Source organism: Vanacampus margaritifer, chromosome 13 (genome assembly GCF_051991255.1).
Source record: "Vanacampus margaritifer isolate UIUO_Vmar chromosome 13, RoL_Vmar_1.0, whole genome shotgun sequence".
Classification (NCBI taxonomy): domain Eukaryota; kingdom Metazoa; phylum Chordata; class Actinopteri; order Syngnathiformes; family Syngnathidae; genus Vanacampus; species Vanacampus margaritifer.
This window is the reverse complement of record NC_135444.1, coordinates 20,713,692-20,731,710: the sequence shown is the minus strand read 5'-3', so window position 1 is coordinate 20,731,710 and position 18,019 is coordinate 20,713,692. Positions and strand designations below refer to the sequence as shown.

Here is an 18,019-nt window from a genome sequence, read left to right as displayed (position 1 = left end):
AACAATTCAAACTCATGAGACCAATATTAGAATTAGGTTGTAAATGTAAATAAGCGCTTCTGATTGTGTTTCGTCAAATCCTAGTCTAGACAGACCGGCCATACCGGCGAGTGCGAGTCAGCCATCTTGTCGGCCCACTCCTTGTCCCGCTCGCGCTCCCGCTCTCGGCTTTTGTCGCGGCTCCGGTGGCGACCGCTCTGGTGGGAGCGCGCCGACTTCTGCATGACCGCCTCCTCGCTGGGGACCTGTCAAAAAAAATTCAAACATCAAATTTTCTCCTTTGAAATGATTTTAAATGCCATTCGTTCATACCAGCAAAAATAAGATCTTTTTTTGTTACATTTTTAATGTAACGGTATTGCATAAAAAAACTGAATATAAATAAATACACTAGTTTTATAAGACAATTTTAGATGAATGTATTTCTAATGTGAACATGACCAGCATCCAGAGCATCATTCTAGCAGCTTCTTGCTCTGACGAAGTGTTTTGTGTGTTTGTGAGCGTGTGTCACACAGAGGCAGAAAATGAGAAGCTAAAAATACGCCCTGCTGCTTCCTGCTGGGCAGATTGTGTTTATTTGCCTCCTCGCCCTAACTTGACAACAAAGCAGCAGCCAAAAAAGAAAAAGAGCCCCCCTTCCACACATCTGTTCATGAACTGTACATGCTTGACGTTGCATTTCAAATTCCTGTGGCAATATCAAGACACTTTTCACTTTTATTTTTGCGATACGGCTTGGTCCTTATCTACTACAAAAACTGTATACTTGACTGTATACTTTTCAAAGTTTGTATTGAGACACTTTTGTTTTATTTACTGTACTGTTTTTGCCACCAGGGAGCAGTATAGTACAAACGTAAAGATAAAGTGAGACAGTCAGTAAGCCACAGTAATTCTATCCGTTCTTTGCAGAGAATAAAGAATATATGCCTATGTTATTGTAATAGTGTTCTAGCATTCTAAAAATATGACACCCATGCTATTTGTTAGCCTATCTTTGACGCACTGCATTATTTGTTAGCATTAAGCTAAACGAACATGTTAAGCTGAAGCGATGTAGTCGTTTGAAATAGACAAAATGTTATACTTTTTATATTATTTATATTTTACGTTTGACAGTAAACATCACGTGGGGCTGACAATAAACAGCATTTTCTATTCTCTGGGTTAAACGCAGGTACAAAAATTTATTTAAAAAACATTTTTTTATGACAGCGGGCCTTCCGTCAGGAATTGGCAACAAAAAAAAAAAGATAACCTTGCTGTGCCGATAACGCACTTCACCTGCGTGGGAGTGAGTCACCAACTCACCATCTGAGGCTTTTTCTTTTTCTTCTTTATTGCTCTGAAGAAACCCTGCTTCTCTTTCTCCTTGGACGGCTCGGCGGTATTCAGCACCACGGTGTCCGGGCCCGCCCTCGGAGGGGAAGCACGCGCGTTAGGGCAGGCAGGGATGGCGCAACACAGGTTGGGGTTTTAATGCCAAGGACGTGGCACTTACCAGTGATCGAAGGCGGTCTGGCGTTTGGAGTGGTTGGCCAGGTTGCCGGCGTCGCCTGTCATACCCGAGCCTCGCCCCTGAGAGCGGCCGTCGTGGAAGGAATTGTCTGGCCGAGGAGAAGGGACTGTTCAACAAACACCACAGAGACCATCACTTGCCTTTTAAGCACAACACAACACAAGAACACACACGTACTATGATCCAAAGCATACCACATCAGATGTCCAGTATTTATCTATCTATGTAAAGAAACACCTCATGGTCCAAAGCATACAGCATCAAACAGTATGTCAAACACCGAGCTATCAATGGAAAGCAAATTTCATGATCCAAAGCATACCACATCATATGTATACATCCGGTTATTTCAAGTGGAAGTCAACTTTAAACATTTCTTGACAATAATATGTGACCTCACTAGTCTAAACATGACATTCTGATTAATATTACATTTGTGGAAAAATAGCTATGAAGCAAAATCCAGCCATTTTTACCCATCTCAGGGGGCGGCCATTTTGCCACTTGCTGTCGACTGAAGATGGCATCACAGTTGCTCAGAGCTCAGGCAACGACCAATCACAGCTCACCTGTTTTCTGAAGCTGCGCTGTGATTGGTTGTTACCTGAGAACTAAGCAACATTGATGTCTTCTTCAGTCGACAGCAAGTGGCAAAATGGCCGCCCCTGGGGCTGCATAGAACATTTTATTGCAAAAAATATTGTTGGGGGGTTGACTTCCCCTTTAAAGAAAGCAACATGTTACGATCCAAAGCATGCCACACCGTACGTCCAATCAACCCACCTCGGTAGAAGCTTCCGACCTTGCGGGGCATGGACTCGCTGTAGATGTTGCGGTTCTCTTTGGAGGAGGCGCCGCCATCTTCGACCTGAGACTCGTGGTATAGGCCCACCTGAGACACAAATGCAATCAACACGCAGCAGTTCTTGCATACCCCATTTGTAACAATAATAATAATAAGAAGGCAATCTAAACAAGGCTTTAACTGTCACATTAGCGCAGCAGCAAAGCAGGCAGAGAGAGAAAGAGAGAGAGAATGAGAGAGGTTAAAGGATGTGGAGAAAGGGATAGAAAAGGAGGGAGGGGGATGGAAAACTACAGAGAATGTGAGAAACATGGAGAGATAGAGAGACAGACAGACAGAGAGTGAGAGACAGTGTGAGAGAGAAAGAGAGAGTAAGATGAGAGAGAGAGGGAGAGAGGGAGAAAGGGATAGAAAATGAGGTAGGGAGAGAGAGAGAGAGAGACAAGATATAGAGAGAGAGGTTAAAGGATGGGGAGAAAGGGATAGAAAAGGAGGGAGAGAGATGGAAAACTAGAGAGAGAGAGAGAGAGACAGACAGACAGAGAGTGAGAAACAGCGTGAGAGAGAAAGACAAAGAGAGAGCGAGGGAGTGAGAAAGGGATAGAAAATGAGGTAGGGAGAGAGAGAGAGAGACAAGATAGAGAGAGAGAGGTTAAAGGATGGGGAGAAAGGGATAGATGGAAAACTAGAGAGCGAGAGAGAGACAGACAGAGAGTGAGAGACAGTGTGAGAGAGAAAGACAAAGAGAGAGAGAGCGTAAGATGAAAGAGAGAGAGGGAGAGAGAGTGAGTGAGAAAGGGATAGAAAATGAGGTAGGGAGAGAGAGAGAGAGAGAGAGAGAGAGACAAGATAGAGCGAGAGAGGTTAAAGGATGAGGAGAAAGGGATAGAAAAGGAGGGAGAGAGATGGAAAACTAGAGAGAGAATGGGAGAAACATGGAGACAGACAGAGAGTGAGAGACAGTGTGAGAGAGAGAAAGACAATAAGAAAGAGAGTAAGGTGAGAGAGAGAGTGAGTGAGTGAGTGAGAAAGGGATAGAAAATTAGTTAGGGAGAGCAAAAGAGAGAGAGAGAGAAAGAAATGGGAGAAAGGATGGGGAGAAAGGGATAGAAGGAGGGAGGGAGATGGAGAGCTAGAGAAAGGGAGAGAATGAGAGAGCGGGAGAGAATGAGAGAGAGAGAGAGAGAGAAAGAGAGAGGTCATGAGCAAGAAAGAGGGATGGACCTCGCTTTTTTGCCTCTGTGTGTGAAAGTTGTCCCTGGTGGAATCCCTGATTGGGGGTCTGGTGTGGAGGGCCGCCTCAGTGGGGGCCTGATCGCTCTGGACATAACACACATACAGCAGCTTCACATCAACAACAGGAAGCGCACAACAAACAGCCACATGCGCAACACAATGCAAAAGCCCGCAGGAGCATCGAGGAGCGCACGGTACAACCTACAGCGGTGCTTATTGTTTGTGCATCAGTTTCAACCGTTGTCACCGTGGGACCGGCATTTTTCTATTCTTGCAACCCACTTGTAGAGAAGTGAAGAACAATAAATAACATGTATTGTTCAACAATAGCTTGTAGCGCTTATCCTATTTGGTGCCTTTCAGAGTAGCTTATTAATAAAAATGAGGATGAACAAGTACAAAAAATGAACATCTTGCACTGAGCTCTACTTTTGAGGAAACAAAGGATTCAGACCAAAGCACTCGAACAGTTTTAACAGTCGGACTTATTGTGCTATAAATACAACAATGACATTTTTGATGTGAGGGGCTGTTTAAATAGCGCTGTAAGTTGTGTTTACATCAGCAAGTAATAAAGTTTCTGATGCATGCCTGTCAAAATTACTTTCCAAATAAAAGTTCCACCTCATAATTACAGCAAACTGTCGACTTGTTTGCTGCGTAACCGTGACTGCAGTTATTGTGGCGATTATGAAGCATAGGAAAAATGAAAGGTGATGTGAGGATGGATCTTTTCCACTATATCCATTTTTGAAAAAGACGACATATTGTTTATTCAGCAATATAATTGTGGAGCTTGTGAATAATTCAAGGGCTAACTTTAAGCCAATCACAAGAAGGAGTCATGCCATATCGCCAATGACAAAACACTGCATCAACTTTCCATTTTGGTTTTGGTTCATTAAGTGGTGCTGCCAGTGCAGTTTTTTTTGGGTATGATCATGTTGTGCAGGATGGTCATTGGCCAGATTCTCCCAATTTTCGCGCACTATGGGAAAGTTTAATAAAACAAATGATGGCTTTTATGTGGCAGCTAGTTTCCCAAAAATTATTAGAGCGATAGATTTATTTTCTTCAACTGTAATAATTTGTTAGCCTCTTCCACTAACACTTCCAATTCCATCACTTCAGCTTTCATTTTGTGCTTGCTGAGCTTCCTCAAATTCTCTGAGGTGAAAACCATTCGCAAGTGCAAAATCCTCTTTTAAATATGGTGGAACACGCAATTTAGCACCTGCTATTTGGATAAATCCAGCCCTAACCATGTTTCATGTAAGTTTAAAGGTTTTTAAAATATGTAGGGGTGGTAAAACTACCGTATTAAAAAAAAAAAAAAAACGGTCTCCATATCGTAGATTTTCACCAATCCCCATAACTGATTTGACTGGAAGGATAAACTGACCCGGCTCATGTCTTCCTCCCTGGAGGCCGAGTGGTGCGGCAGCGTGCGGTGCTGCAGCTGCGGCGACAGCAGCTGCAGGCTGCTGGCCCGGGTGGGCACCCCCTGCCCCACCAGCAGCCCCTCGTCTCCCCCGTGAGTCCTCTGGTGATCCCGCCGCACGTACATGGAGTGGCGGTGCGGCCTCTGCTGTGATGAGAAGGGGCTGCTGTACCCCTGAGCGTAGGGCTCGTGCGGGGCCGACAACGAGTGTGCGTGGCTCCGATCCCCGCCCCCGCCCCCGCCGCTGCCCTCGTTGGGGTCCAGGCCGTCTGGAGAGTCCTTATGGCGGGCGGACGAGCGTCGGTAAGACGAGTCCAGGGTGTTGCTCTCACGCTCGGTGCGCGTGCTCCCCCGTCGGTCGGAGCGCCGCACGGCCGGGCTGCTGGGCGCCGTTAAGTCCAGGCAGCTGGAGGGGAAGTAGCGGGCGGTGGGCTCGTCGGCGTACAGGTGCACGTCGTTCAGGTTACCCACCGACTTGGCGTCGCTGAGCGTGCCGTAGCTCTTGGACAGGTTCAGGTAGGAGAACTTGGGCGCGGGTGCCTCCATGTAGCTATGGCGGCCGTGCTTCTCCGTCGACTGGAGGGTGCTTGTCTTGCCCTCCACGAAGGAGTGGCGGTGCTGCTGCGAGCGGAAGTTGGACTTGAGGTACTTCGCTCCGGGGCCGTCAGAGCTCTTGACGTCAAAGTCGCCCTTGTTGGCCTCGGCGGGGCTGAGCAGGTGGGGTAGCTCCACGCCGCACGAGGGCGAGTGGTTGAACATCTGCGCCGGGTAGCTCTTGGGGTGCAGCGTGGGACTGAGGTTGATTGGTGCCGGCAGGTTGCCGTTGAGGAACCCCCCGCCCCCGCCGCCGCTCTCGGCGCTGTTGCTGTTGGGGTGCAGGTCCTCGTGGCGAGGCAAGCTGGAGCAGTCGCGCAGGCTGGAGCGATGGCTGCCCGAGCTCTTCAGGCCGTGACTCCTGCAGAAGACAAAACACAGTAAGTACAGGGATGTGATTTGACCAAAGTGAAATTATCTGAAAATTTAGCCGGGGGTCTGGGGACCGCTGGCACCCAGCTAGGTCCAGGGTCCAATGTATATAGAACTATCCCATATAAAATGGCAGTTTTAGTCAACTCAAAATCAGTCACATTCATATCTAACTAATGTGATTACTAAGTTAACACATAAATAATGTTGAGGGGTTCAAATTTCATGAAGAAATAATTGTATCATGACCAAATGAAAAGTAACTCATATTAGAGCATACCACAAATGTCTTTGTTATAGCAGAAGATGTTATCTGTCGGAGTCATGTGCATACGCAATGAACTACAAAAAAAAAAAAAAAAAAAAGTTGATTTTTTTTTTTGGGGGGGGGAGATAAAAAAAGCGGAATTCCGCGAATTAGCGGAAAAATCACATCCCTGGTAAGTAGGAGTAAAAGTAAGTAAGTGTTTCATTTGCTTTAGTGTTAGTTTTTGGGACAATATATTTACAGTTGCACCCCGCAAATAGCAAAAATCAGCGTATAATTGACGGCAATTTTTTTATTATTTTTTATTATTATATACAATGATTTTACTGATCCGGCCCACTTGGTAATATATTTTCCTCCATGTGGCCTCTTAGCTAATATGAGTTTGACACCCATGGTCCATTTACCATTTTACTTCCCTTTTTTTGTCAACGGATGGGGGGGAAAGGAGGCGTAAATGTGGGACTGACCTGCTGGGTGTGGTGTCGCCATGGTGGGGTTTCCTCTTGGAGGAGCGCACCAGCGTAGGCGTGGGGGGCCCGGGCCGCTCTGCCAGCCTCAGGGACTGGAAGGCGTGGTGGTTGAGGCCCTGCTCCGTCAGGAAGCGCTCGGCGGGGTTGAGTAAAAGAAGGCTCTGGAATGCGCAAAAGAGACGGTTGCGCTCGGCTGACTCACCGCCGTCATCATCATGCAAAGTACCTTCAACAGGTCCAGCAGGGCTCCGCCGATGATTCCCAGGTATCGGCGCTCCAATGTTTGTGGGTGGTTTACAGTAGGGAACTAAGAAAAAAAAATCAACAAAATACATGAGATGCACACCAGTATAAAGAAAGTACTTCATACTGGGACCCATATTATGATACTGGCCCTGTTTCTAGTTAATTATACCAAACTCTGCTAGTAGAACGGCAATTTGATAATGCAACCACTTTATATTAAAAAATACATATCAGTACAAAAGGGAGCAATTTGTAAAGTGATCATTATGCATCCCTAAGGCGTGGGCATGTAAAAAGAAAAAGGAAAGACGACCCGGCTTCCAGGACACATGATACACCATGAGTCACCGCCATGCAATCAGTCACAGCACAGCCAGAAGAAGAACATTTTTTTTTTTAAATAAAAGCAGCAGAGTGTGTGAGGAGCAAGACAGAGAGAAGAGGAGGAGTGATGGAAGACGGAGGCGAGACGGCATGCGTTCTTTCTTTTTTTTTTTACCCGCAGCCCGTGGAAGCGAGGGTTGCTGTAGAAGAGCTTCATCTGCTCCGGAGGAAGAGGCCCGAGAACTTTCTGGATGGTAAAGAGCTGGTCGATTTCGCTCTCGCCCGGGAAGAGGGGCTGTCCGTCGCTTAGCTCTCCCAGGATGCAGCCCACCGACCACATATCCACCGCCTTGCCGTAAGGAGCCCTGGAAAAGCGGGTAATGGGAAGACAAGACACATGAATTATTATCATAGTATATCAATATCTGTACAGAAGATACTGGCCCTGGATTTTTTATTTTTATTTATTTTTTTAAGTAAAAAAAAAATCTGCATCTATTGCTTACAGCTAGTGCCCATTTCAGATTCCTCCATCTTGAATAGGGGTGGAAATCTTTGACTGTCTCACGATTTGATTCGATTCAATTCAATTCCAATTTTTGGGTCTGCGATTCAATTCAGAATCCATTTTTGATTCAAAACAATTTGATTGACAATGATTTCTGCTTCAATTTATAGATGTACAACGGATCGCCATGATCCACTCCAGTTTGACTCGCTAATGCTAATCAGCGCGCTAATCGCGACACCTTTATCACTCAAAATAACGGCTATTCATACAAAACACTTCAGGAATGTATACAGAGAAGCATCTTAACATTACTCACCGGCATACGCTCTTCCTACGCTGCAAAAAAAACAACTTTTATGCATAACTTGATTGTGACTTTTTTCTTCTACTCTCTAATGTGGCTACAACTTAACAGTGTATCAGAAGGCGCGGAACCACACTGCCCCTAAGTGGCTAAATCATGTACAACATGAACAGCGCTCCCAATAACACAAACAAGGGCAAGATGGTATAAAATAATTTAAATAAAATCGATTTTGAGACATTTAAAATCAATTCTGAATCGTACTAAACGAAAATCGCGATTGTTACGAGAATCGATTTTTTGGCACAACCCTAATCTTGAATCTTTAAAAAATATCAGGACTGGTATCTCAACTCAACTTTTATTTATGTATTAATTAATATAATTTATGGGTGTTTCTTGACAGACATACCCGAGCAGAAGCTCCGGAGAACGGTACCACCTTGTGGCCACATACTCGGTGTAGTTGGCGTCCGTTCCCTCAGAGAGATTACGTGCGAAGCCTGGCAAGAGAAGACAAGATGAGTCCAGATAGTGGCGACCAGTCCGGAACACAGTGTCCTCATTAAAAAGATAAAATGGGTCAGAGCGTTGGAGAAACGCAGTAGTCTATAGGGCTGTGCGATTCAGCCATTTTATCAATTATTTCAAGTTTTCTGCACAATATCCATACAGTGAACCCCCACATATTTGTGGGTCAGAATTTGTGAATATGCAGAATTTGTTGTTGTTGCTTTTTTAGAGGAAATTACTCGTTAACCTCACAGATTCGCTTCGATCATGCTGAGGCCACGTCACGTGCAAAATATCGACTTTTATTTTGGCCACAGCCTTCTCCAATTGAAAAAAAATAACTTGTGGTCCTCTCGTGCCTGTGTTCTATCACAGCACTGTCTCGGCTAACAAATTTAATTAAAAAAAATAAGAATGCAAAAAACGTTTCAGTGCTTGTTTGACATCAGGACAAATAAAGAAAATCCCGGAAAGCAAAAAAATCTAAACTTGTTTTGAGAGACATTCATTTGAGACTTGATATAACAGAGGATGAAGAAAATCTATTAATATCACTTTTTTTTTGGAAAACAAAATGAAAGATTGAATTTCAAGGGCATACCACCCAGCCTTAGTACCTACTATAAACTGGCATCTGCTTGGCCTGTATGTGTTCCATGGCAAACATGGCCTCCCGTCTCCCACAGCAGATTGCCCGCATGATGTTTTCCGTCCGCCATATCCCCCCGTTCGGTTGCCAGATTGGATCAAAACGCGACATTAGCCTGTCGCGTTGCAACATGCTTCGTGAACTGAAGCGTATGGATAACCATTTATTTGACATCCGTGGTGATTGTCTTACTCCAGTGGGCAAAGAATGTACGAGTACTTTCAACTGGATCTGAAGAACGTGCAATAAATGCTCAAACGGCTTGCGATCGAAGCAAGGATAAGAAGTGAGAGAGTGGGCCGCACGTGGAGCTTGCTAGATAACCGGATGTGCTGGTTTCATCCAAATATAGCTTCAGTGCTAAAATAAAATCTCCAGCTGTATCGCAGCTTGACTGGCAGCTCACCAAAATCGCACAACTTGAGGATGTCATCGGAGCTGATGAGAAGGTTCTCCGGCTTGATGTCTGAAGAATGAGCACACAACATTGAGCATTATGACATCATCAAACAGAGCAAAAACAAAAGGTGGGTGAAAGAAAAGGCTTACCTTAGTTATCCAATATTGGAAAAAACATGCGATATGGTTGTTGAATATTGTGATATTTAACATGTACCTAAAGAAATAACATTTGTATTATCTAAAGAAAGAATTTAAAAAAATCCCATGGGGCAAAATAAGCAAGCCTAATGTATTCTTAGTCAATTAAATGTAGATAATGTTCAACTATTAGATGGTGATGCACATTTAAGTTTGTGTCTGACTGGTCAAATTCAGATAAAAACATACAATTCCATATGAAATGTATTACATGTCTTTGCGATATGCAAATTGCGTGGGGCCAATATCGCGATATCAAAATTTTTCCGATATAATGCCCAGCCCTTATTAAATTTCACGAGGAGAAAAGTCTCAAGATTGGATGCCAAAAACATTAATATGGTTAAAATAATACTTGAATATCATCCACACACAAAAATCGAATTAAGACTACCACAAATCCCCAAAAGTTGCATTAGTGAAATTAGGACAACCGTCAATCACACAAAACTTGCTCAGGCCAAACTAAGACAACCATAAAAAAATAAAGCAAAAAATGCAAATCGCAAATCTCACCAAAGTTCTCCAAGTTGAAACCCAACAGAAGGTTAAAATAGGGCTACTGAATAACTGTAAAAAGTTGCAGCGGTTAAGTAACATTACCATAACTTTCCTAAAAAAGAAAACAGTTTAAAAAAAGAATGCAGTAAATTCCCAAAAAGTTGCACAGGATGAAATAATAGTACTATCAATCCACCAAAAGTGCCGCGGGTTCAAACTGACTACCTCAAATCCTCCAACAGTTGCACAAGTTAATAGAAAACTACTTTAACACTGCTAAAAGTTGCACTTGTTAAAATAAGACTACCGTAAACCCGCAACAAAATTAACCAAAATTCCTCAAAAATTGTGCACATTAAAATATATATATTTTTTATTCCATTTAACAAGTCTGCTTTAAGTTCAGCATCACCCCACCAATCCATTTGTTGGCTTGCTGCCCACATGTCATCTATTTTTGCAACTTCAGTGTGTCCAAATGCCCTTCGGGATAACAACTACAAAGATCCAGCGATTAAAAAAACATGAAAATTCACAGATTGTAAAGTGGGAAAAAAGCATGACTTATTCATTAAGGACAAACCCAAGGAAGCAGAAGGAGTCGTACCAGAGCGCGGGGAGATCCCAGCGGCCATTTGGACGGCCGAGTGCCATCTGGCCGCTTGTCCACCAAAAGCTCACGTGGCAGGTTTTGCTTTTATTTTTTTCATTATTTTTTTTTAAACATATCAATTCTTGTATCTCTCCTTAAATAGAGCACTTTTTTGCCACCTCTGATGAAACGTGATTGTGTGAAACGTTTACCCCGGTGAACGATGTCATGCTTGTGGCACCAGTGGATGGCCTTGATCAGCTGGTAGATGTAACTCCGCGCCTTCTCGGCCGGCACGCCGTTGGGGAGCTCCTCCAGCAGCTCCAGCATGTTCTAGAGAGGAAAAAAAAAGAAATAACACATTGAATAAAAGAAACGAAATTGAAGTTCATCCTGGTTTGCTGCAGAAGGACGGCGACTCACCTTCTCCACGTACTCAAAGACCAGGTAGAGCTTCCCTCGCCGGCGGAAGGCCTCTTTGAGCTCCACGATGTTCTCCTGTTTGAGAGTGCGCAGCATCTTGAGCTCCCGCAGTGTGGTTTCTTTGACCTCTTCATTTTCTGAGGAAAAACAGGAGCCTGTGAGACATAACTTTGCCAGCAAGAAATCATTTTTGGTGAGCATGTACGGTTGATTCCAAGGTTTTTATGAACCGCTGAATGAATTTTTAATTATTACCAATGAGAATATTAAGACATTTGAAAGAGGTAGGTATGCCCACTACAGTATCAGGATTTTTAAAATCGCCAAAAAGTTGTGGTGAAATAAATCTCCAAAACATTAAATGACTACAGTAAATCCTCGATTACTTAAAATAAGACAATAAAGCCATAAAGCTTTACAAAGTCGCAAAACTACAGTACGATATACCGTAAATCCCCCCAAATTGTTCAGACTAAAAATTGACTACCCTAAATCTCCAAAAAGTTGTCTGTCTTAAAATGCAAGTTATGTAAATCTCCAAAACGTTGCATTGCTTAAAAGAATTATAAATCCCCCAAAAGTTGCACAAGTTAAAATAAACCCACTGTAAAAAAAAAAAAGAAGAAGTTTGAAAACAGGCTTAGATTATAAAGAATATAAAGATATAAAGCTTCAAAAAATTTGCCCGACAGAAAAAGGAATTACAATAAATCTCTGGTAAAATAAGACTATCAAAAATCCCTCTAAGAGTTGCAGAGGCTAAATTAAGCCCCCAAAATGAAATGACCTTAAATCTCATAAAAAATTGTGCCGTTTAAAATAACACTACTTTAACTCCCAATAAAGTTGCTCAAATTAAAATAACACTAATGTAAATCCCACAAAAAAACGAATAAGTATAATTAGTAGCTAAAAAGTCATTTTACCTTCGCTGTCTTTGAATTTCTTTATAGCCACAATTTCGTTGGTGTCCTGCAAGAAAAACACAGATTATCTTCATGCACGTAACACATTTAAGAGAGCTCCTGTCATAAAAACAAAGGAGATTATCTCCATTATCTGCCTTCAAAAAGGTGCATAATGAGGGCAACAGTATAAACCGAGAACAAATTTATCAGCACTTTTAGTTCAATTTTTATACAATTTGTTTGTTTTTACAAGACGCTCACTCTTCTTTTCATGCCCTATTTGCGAGGCCCGCTGGCATTTGTGCTTGGAGCTGTGCTGAAGGCAGCAAACATGGTGGGAAAAAAAGAGAGATGACACCCTACAAACTGCTCTGCGAAACACAGTAAATGATCATCAGTGTAAGAGTGTGCAACATTGATTTATTGATCATAACATACTGTATTTCCTCAAATAGTCATTTAATTGAGGGAGGCATTTATTTGCCATCAAGTGGACGCAAGTGGAGGATAACTGAGGCACGCTGTGGTATGCGTGTTACATTGAATGCAACTTCAATTGTAGAATTTTCGCATGTTAACTGACAAACAATAAAAACAAAATAGATCCAGCCCCCACACACCCATTTTCGGGGGCCAAATTCCTTGATATGACATCAAAAATTGACGCCATTCACACACCAAAATTAGATGTTGTGGAACAGTTTTTTATGCTTCAGTCAGATTTAGTAGCAATCTGACAAAATCGCTAGATTGAGTCTTTCTTGGAAGACCATCTGGTAATGGTCAAGACGACCCTAAAATGGCTGCGCCAAACCAAAATGGCAGACTTCCTGTGTCTTTTTGGGCATGTGTCTTTGAGGCTTATTTGTGCAGCAACTCATCATTGACATGCCTACCAAAAAAAACAGCATTGGGGGGTGAATTAAAAAAAAAAGAGAAACAAATCCATGAGGAGTTTGGTTTTTAAGACCCTTGGAAACACCCCAAAAGACCCTAAAATGGCCGCAGAATTTGGTGAGGTTTTGAATGTGGTAAAACCCTGAAAATTAATATTCACCATTACCGTGTGGAGCTTTTGTATTGAATCCTATTAGCATATGATTAGTAAGTGTTCGGCTCTAAATGAAAACAAACCAAAAGACTTGTTTGTTGTTGTTGCAATCCAAATCTATTGCTGCTGGCTAAAGTGCGTCGAGAGAGAGGAGAGGGTAAACATAGCTGTGCTCACTATTGATTTAAGCGCGGAGTGCAGGAATGCACCCCTGAATGGGCTTATCGTTGCACGAGTCCCTGTGTCTACACACTAGTAAAACATTAACAGCGCTTCGGCTCTGACTCCTCTCATCCATCTTCCAAAGAAAGATCCTCAAAATGTGTGCAGTTTTTTTTTTTATTAGCCCCCCCAACCACCCCTTTAGAACATATAATGTTAATGATGATGCCATGAATCCAAGCAATGGTAAAGTCAATTCATTAGCCAATCCCTCGATGATCATATCAACTAGGTCAGAATTTTTAAATCAACTTAACTGTTGTAAAGCAAATGACCACTGGTGTTCCGCTTCCATTTTTCTTTAACTTACTTTACATATTTTTTGACGGACACTTCATACATTCAAACTACAGTGTTGGTACACTTTCAGAAAAAAACGGGGTCCATATTTTTGTTCTCCAAGGTACAATTTCTTTGTGATGTACCAGCTACTCTTTGGTTCCCTTCAGTGATCCTAAAATGCCACAAAATCACCATCTCTATGTTTCTCAATGGAGATGAACCGATGTTAGTAAAACTAAGTGATGTCTGCCATCTACTGGTGAATGGTGTTATTACAACTTCAAACTCATGTAGGGGAATCATGTTTATTTATAAAGTTGCCCATCTCTAAACTAGACAGAACCCTACAAAGGGGTAAAAATATGTACCCTAAGCTACATATTTGCCAACAAATTGTACAACTTACAAGGGTCCCAGTTTCCTCCCACATTCCAAAAACATGCATGGCAGGTTAATTGAACACTCCAAATTGTCCCTAGGTGTGAATGTGAGTGTGGTTGTTCGTCTCTGTGTGCCCTGCGATTGGCTGGCAACCAGTTCAGGGTGTACCCCGCCTACTGCCCGAAGCCAGCTGGGATAGGCTCCAGCACCCCCGCGACCCTTGTGAGGAAAAAGCGGCCAAGAAAATGGATGGATGGACAAGGGTCCCAATATGTGCACTGTTTATGGGGTACGGTGTACCCTTGAGGGTACTGCCCCAGAGACATGCCTTTACTGGATTTTTACTAGTTTTGCAAGGCCCAGAATATTGTGTTATATGGCTATAAAAACTTGGCACCTACCAAAAGAAATTAGATTAGAATCTCTTCTTTAATCAGGAAAAAAAAATAAATTCTATCTGTTTCTGTTTTGCAGCAATTAGCATTAGAATATAGCTAAGTTTTATTATTATTCACAAATCTGTTTAAAACACTCGGGAAATAAGCTTGTTGCAAAATGGCCCTGGCTGATCTCTTATACTCTGCTGCCAACTGCTGGCCGTTTTTTTTGTAATAACTACCATTGCTTTAAGCGACCTCTTCAGGTCAGAGGCTGCGAAAGCCTTCTGTATGCTCCAGCATTAAAAGAAAGAAAGAAAGAAAGAAAGAAAGAAAGAAAGAAAGAAAGAAAGAAAGAAAGAAAGAAAGAAAGAAAGAAAGAAAGAAAGAAAGAAAGAAAGAAAGAAAGAAAGAAAACATATAAATAAATGGATTTTAGATTTTAGATGGAAAATAATTTGGGGACCATGGCAATATTTAAAATAGAACGTTTTTATACGTTTTTGGGGAGCAAATGAGTTAAATATGTGTTCATTGTTATGTGGCACAATACAATTGGTCGACATTAGAAGTGTTTCTCAATTACTTAGATGCTATTAACGTGTTAAATACTGAAAACCTGCCTCTGCTGATGTGCTCATGTCCACACTGTACATAGTAGGAGAATCCATTAAGTGAATGCAATTACTTCCAAAGTGCAAATTAAACGATTGCATAATGATCAAAGAATCCATTTAATCATTTTACAAGATGACGCCCGCCATTGTGGAGTGAGTCAGCGTGAACATCTGATGTTGATCAGAGACGGCTCCCGTCTTTTATTTTCGGACTCTTCTGGCTTGCGTAACGCGGACAATGCAATCTATTTCTTTCACAATTCAACTACAGAGCGGCTGTCGGGCGGTGGGAAAGAAAAAAAAAATTATAATAATCTGTCCGTCCCCTTTTTTGAAGGAATGGTTATTTATGTAGGCCCGTTAGGAAAAAGTAGGACAGGAGAGGAAAAAGGGGACTTAAATGGGTCACCTTGACTTGGAGCGCTCTAGCAGAAATGCTCGACTATGTTGTAAGTGTTTGCATCTCTCTCTTAATGTGACCTAAATCTGATCCAAATATCATTGCTGTCTCAAAAAAAAAAAACATCAGCACCATCAGTTTGTTTTTCTTTTTTTTTTTCTTTCTTTTTTTTACAGGAGAGCTCAGTATTGTTCATTCGATTTGACATCATCATTGCTCTCCTTTTTAAAAAAAACAAACAAAAAAAACAAATCAATTTAAAAAAAATTAATAAATGTTTTTTTTTTCTTTTTCTTTTAAGAAAGTGTAACATCAACAGTTTGTCTTCTTTTAGGGAAAGTGCAACATAGTTTTTTCTTCTTTTTAAGAAAACACAGCATCAAGAGCTTGTCTTTGTATTAGGAAAGTGCAACATTAAGGGCCCAAAGGGGCGTAAAATCCTTTCATTTTTGTGCCAGGGCAAGTCTAGTTTTCCATTTTGGGGAATTTGACAGACTGCGTTGTGCCTTGTACCAGTGGCATTAAAACCAACATCAACAATACTATCCTTTATGTACATAATAGGCTATAAAAACACACCACGTAAATAAGTAGCTTAGCTCCTGTAATGTCAACAACATTGGGGAGTGGCCACGTCAGATGCTACGCTAACACTAAGTAGGGGGGTGGATTGTTCCATTGATAACGTAGAGACTCCAATTCCTGTAGAAAATATGCACCTTTATCCAGATGCCTCTTTCCTGGCTACGATTATCTTTGGTGTCGCTCGTAGTAAACAATCATTCACCCGGGCTGGTTTCCGCTCCCACATTAGCAAGCGCTGGCTGGCTGTCAGTGGGATTTGTTAAGGGCTTAAAATAAACAATAAAAGGGCAGCTGGTGCAGCCCACTCACAGTCAATGGCAAAGTATCGCCAAATGTGACATAAAGCCGATGTATATTACCAGCATAACATCTCGTTTCAAGCTGCTTTTAATGTGCTAGCGTGCTATGTTCCTAGAGAGTGACATGCTTGGTTATTTATAAATGCAATGGCTTGAATCATTTGTTTCTCAAGTCAACTTTCTCCATTGAAATGAATGGAAATGCCATTAATCTGTTACAGACCCTTAAAGTGGGAGTCAGCCTTAAACATTTCTTGACAATAATAAGTTATATGTGACCTCACTAGTCTAAACATGAAATTCTGATTAATATTACATTTGTGGAAGATAAGTGAAGCAGCAAAATTCTGCCGTTTTTATCCATCTCAGGGGGCGGCCATTTTGCCACTTGCTGTTGACTAAAGATGACATCACAGTTGCTCAGGACTCCGGCAACGGCCAAACACAGCTCATCTGTTTTCTGAAGCTGAGCTGTGGTCGTTACCTGAGACCTGAGCAACATTGATGTCATCTTTAGTCGACAGCATGTGGCAAAATGGCCGCCTTCTGATATTGATAAAAGCTTCTGGATTTTGCTGCGAAACTCATATTCCACTAACGCAATATTAACCAGAATACCATATTTAGATTTGTGGGACAGATTATTGTCAAGACAGTTTTGGAGGTTGGCTTCCTCTTGATTTTTTTTTTCTTCATAAAAGTAAGCAGCAAACAACACATAATGTTAACAAAATCAAAAAAAACTTTTTTTTATCAATTTGTTTGATTCTCATCTCATATGTTGACCACGTCAAGTTATCACTTCATTTTGGAATGTTGAAAGAAACAAAAATGCTATTTATTTCCAGAATCTAAAAAAAAACTTCAAACGTGCCGGCAACTCTCTAGGTCTCACGCACACAAAAACGGGGGCAGGTTCCACACTGCTAATCCTGCTAGTGCTGACACCATCAAACGACAAACAAAGTGGAACAGGAATATATCACAAGGGTCTTTACTACATAAATGCTTTTATCGCCACCAATACAAATACAGAGGGAGCATCCAAACACCTTTCACACTGCGTTTTTGCTATTTCCCCTGTTGCTGTTCTGTGTGTGTGTGGGGGGGCAATCTCGTAATTTGCAGCCTTACATAGTAGCATCAGCAGTGCCTGTAAAGGCTAATATTTTCGGTTCACATGAGAAAAATAGATGCTAGCATTGTGCGTCGGCCAGGCATGCAGATCTTTAACCACTTGGGACAAAATTGTTCATATCAGAAGCCTTCACACTGCCTGTCAAAGTCTTTTTATGCGTGTCGCTGTTCTGTATGAACCGAACTCGCACGGAACAAGGAAGGAAATCAACCCTTACATCACTCGCCATTTTCACACTAAAAGCCAGCCATTTTTCTGACTTGATTCCTCATGTCGCTGTCCTGTATAAACCTTCCTCTATTCTATTTCTGACCTCATTCATTGGGCTACTAAACACATTCATTGTGCTTCTCATTTGTGAGGTGGGCGTGAGCGCTGAGCAGCT

General features: G+C 42.0%; 1 protein-coding gene across 4 annotated transcripts in view; it reads right to left on the bottom strand.

Annotated features, from left to right (window-relative positions):
• LOC144062166 (cyclin-dependent kinase-like 5) overlaps nt 1-18,019 on the bottom strand; it is a 28,990-nt gene that overhangs the window by 3,357 nt on the left and 7,614 nt on the right. Inside the window, exons 4-17 of one of the 4 annotated variants that reach the window (XM_077583217.1) lie at nt 12,301-12,346; nt 11,375-11,511; nt 11,164-11,284; nt 9,665-9,724; nt 8,509-8,599; nt 7,457-7,646; nt 6,938-7,018; nt 6,709-6,872; nt 4,966-5,959; nt 3,552-3,647; nt 2,306-2,414; nt 1,505-1,628; nt 1,315-1,420; nt 105-245 (exon numbers count right to left, since the gene is read on the bottom strand). In XM_077583217.1, coding sequence (XP_077439343.1) covers nt 105-245; nt 1,315-1,420; nt 1,505-1,628; nt 2,306-2,414; nt 3,552-3,647; nt 4,966-5,959; nt 6,709-6,872; nt 6,938-7,018; nt 7,457-7,646; nt 8,509-8,599; nt 9,665-9,724; nt 11,164-11,284; nt 11,375-11,511; nt 12,301-12,346 — 2,460 coding nt within the window. The remainder of the gene's footprint in view (nt 1-104; nt 246-1,314; nt 1,421-1,504; nt 1,629-2,305; nt 2,415-3,551; nt 3,648-4,965; nt 5,960-6,708; nt 6,873-6,937; nt 7,019-7,456; nt 7,647-8,508; nt 8,600-9,664; nt 9,725-11,163; nt 11,285-11,374; nt 11,512-12,300; nt 12,347-18,019) is intronic. The other 3 variants (XM_077583218.1, XM_077583219.1, XM_077583220.1) reach the window with 3 other exon arrangements.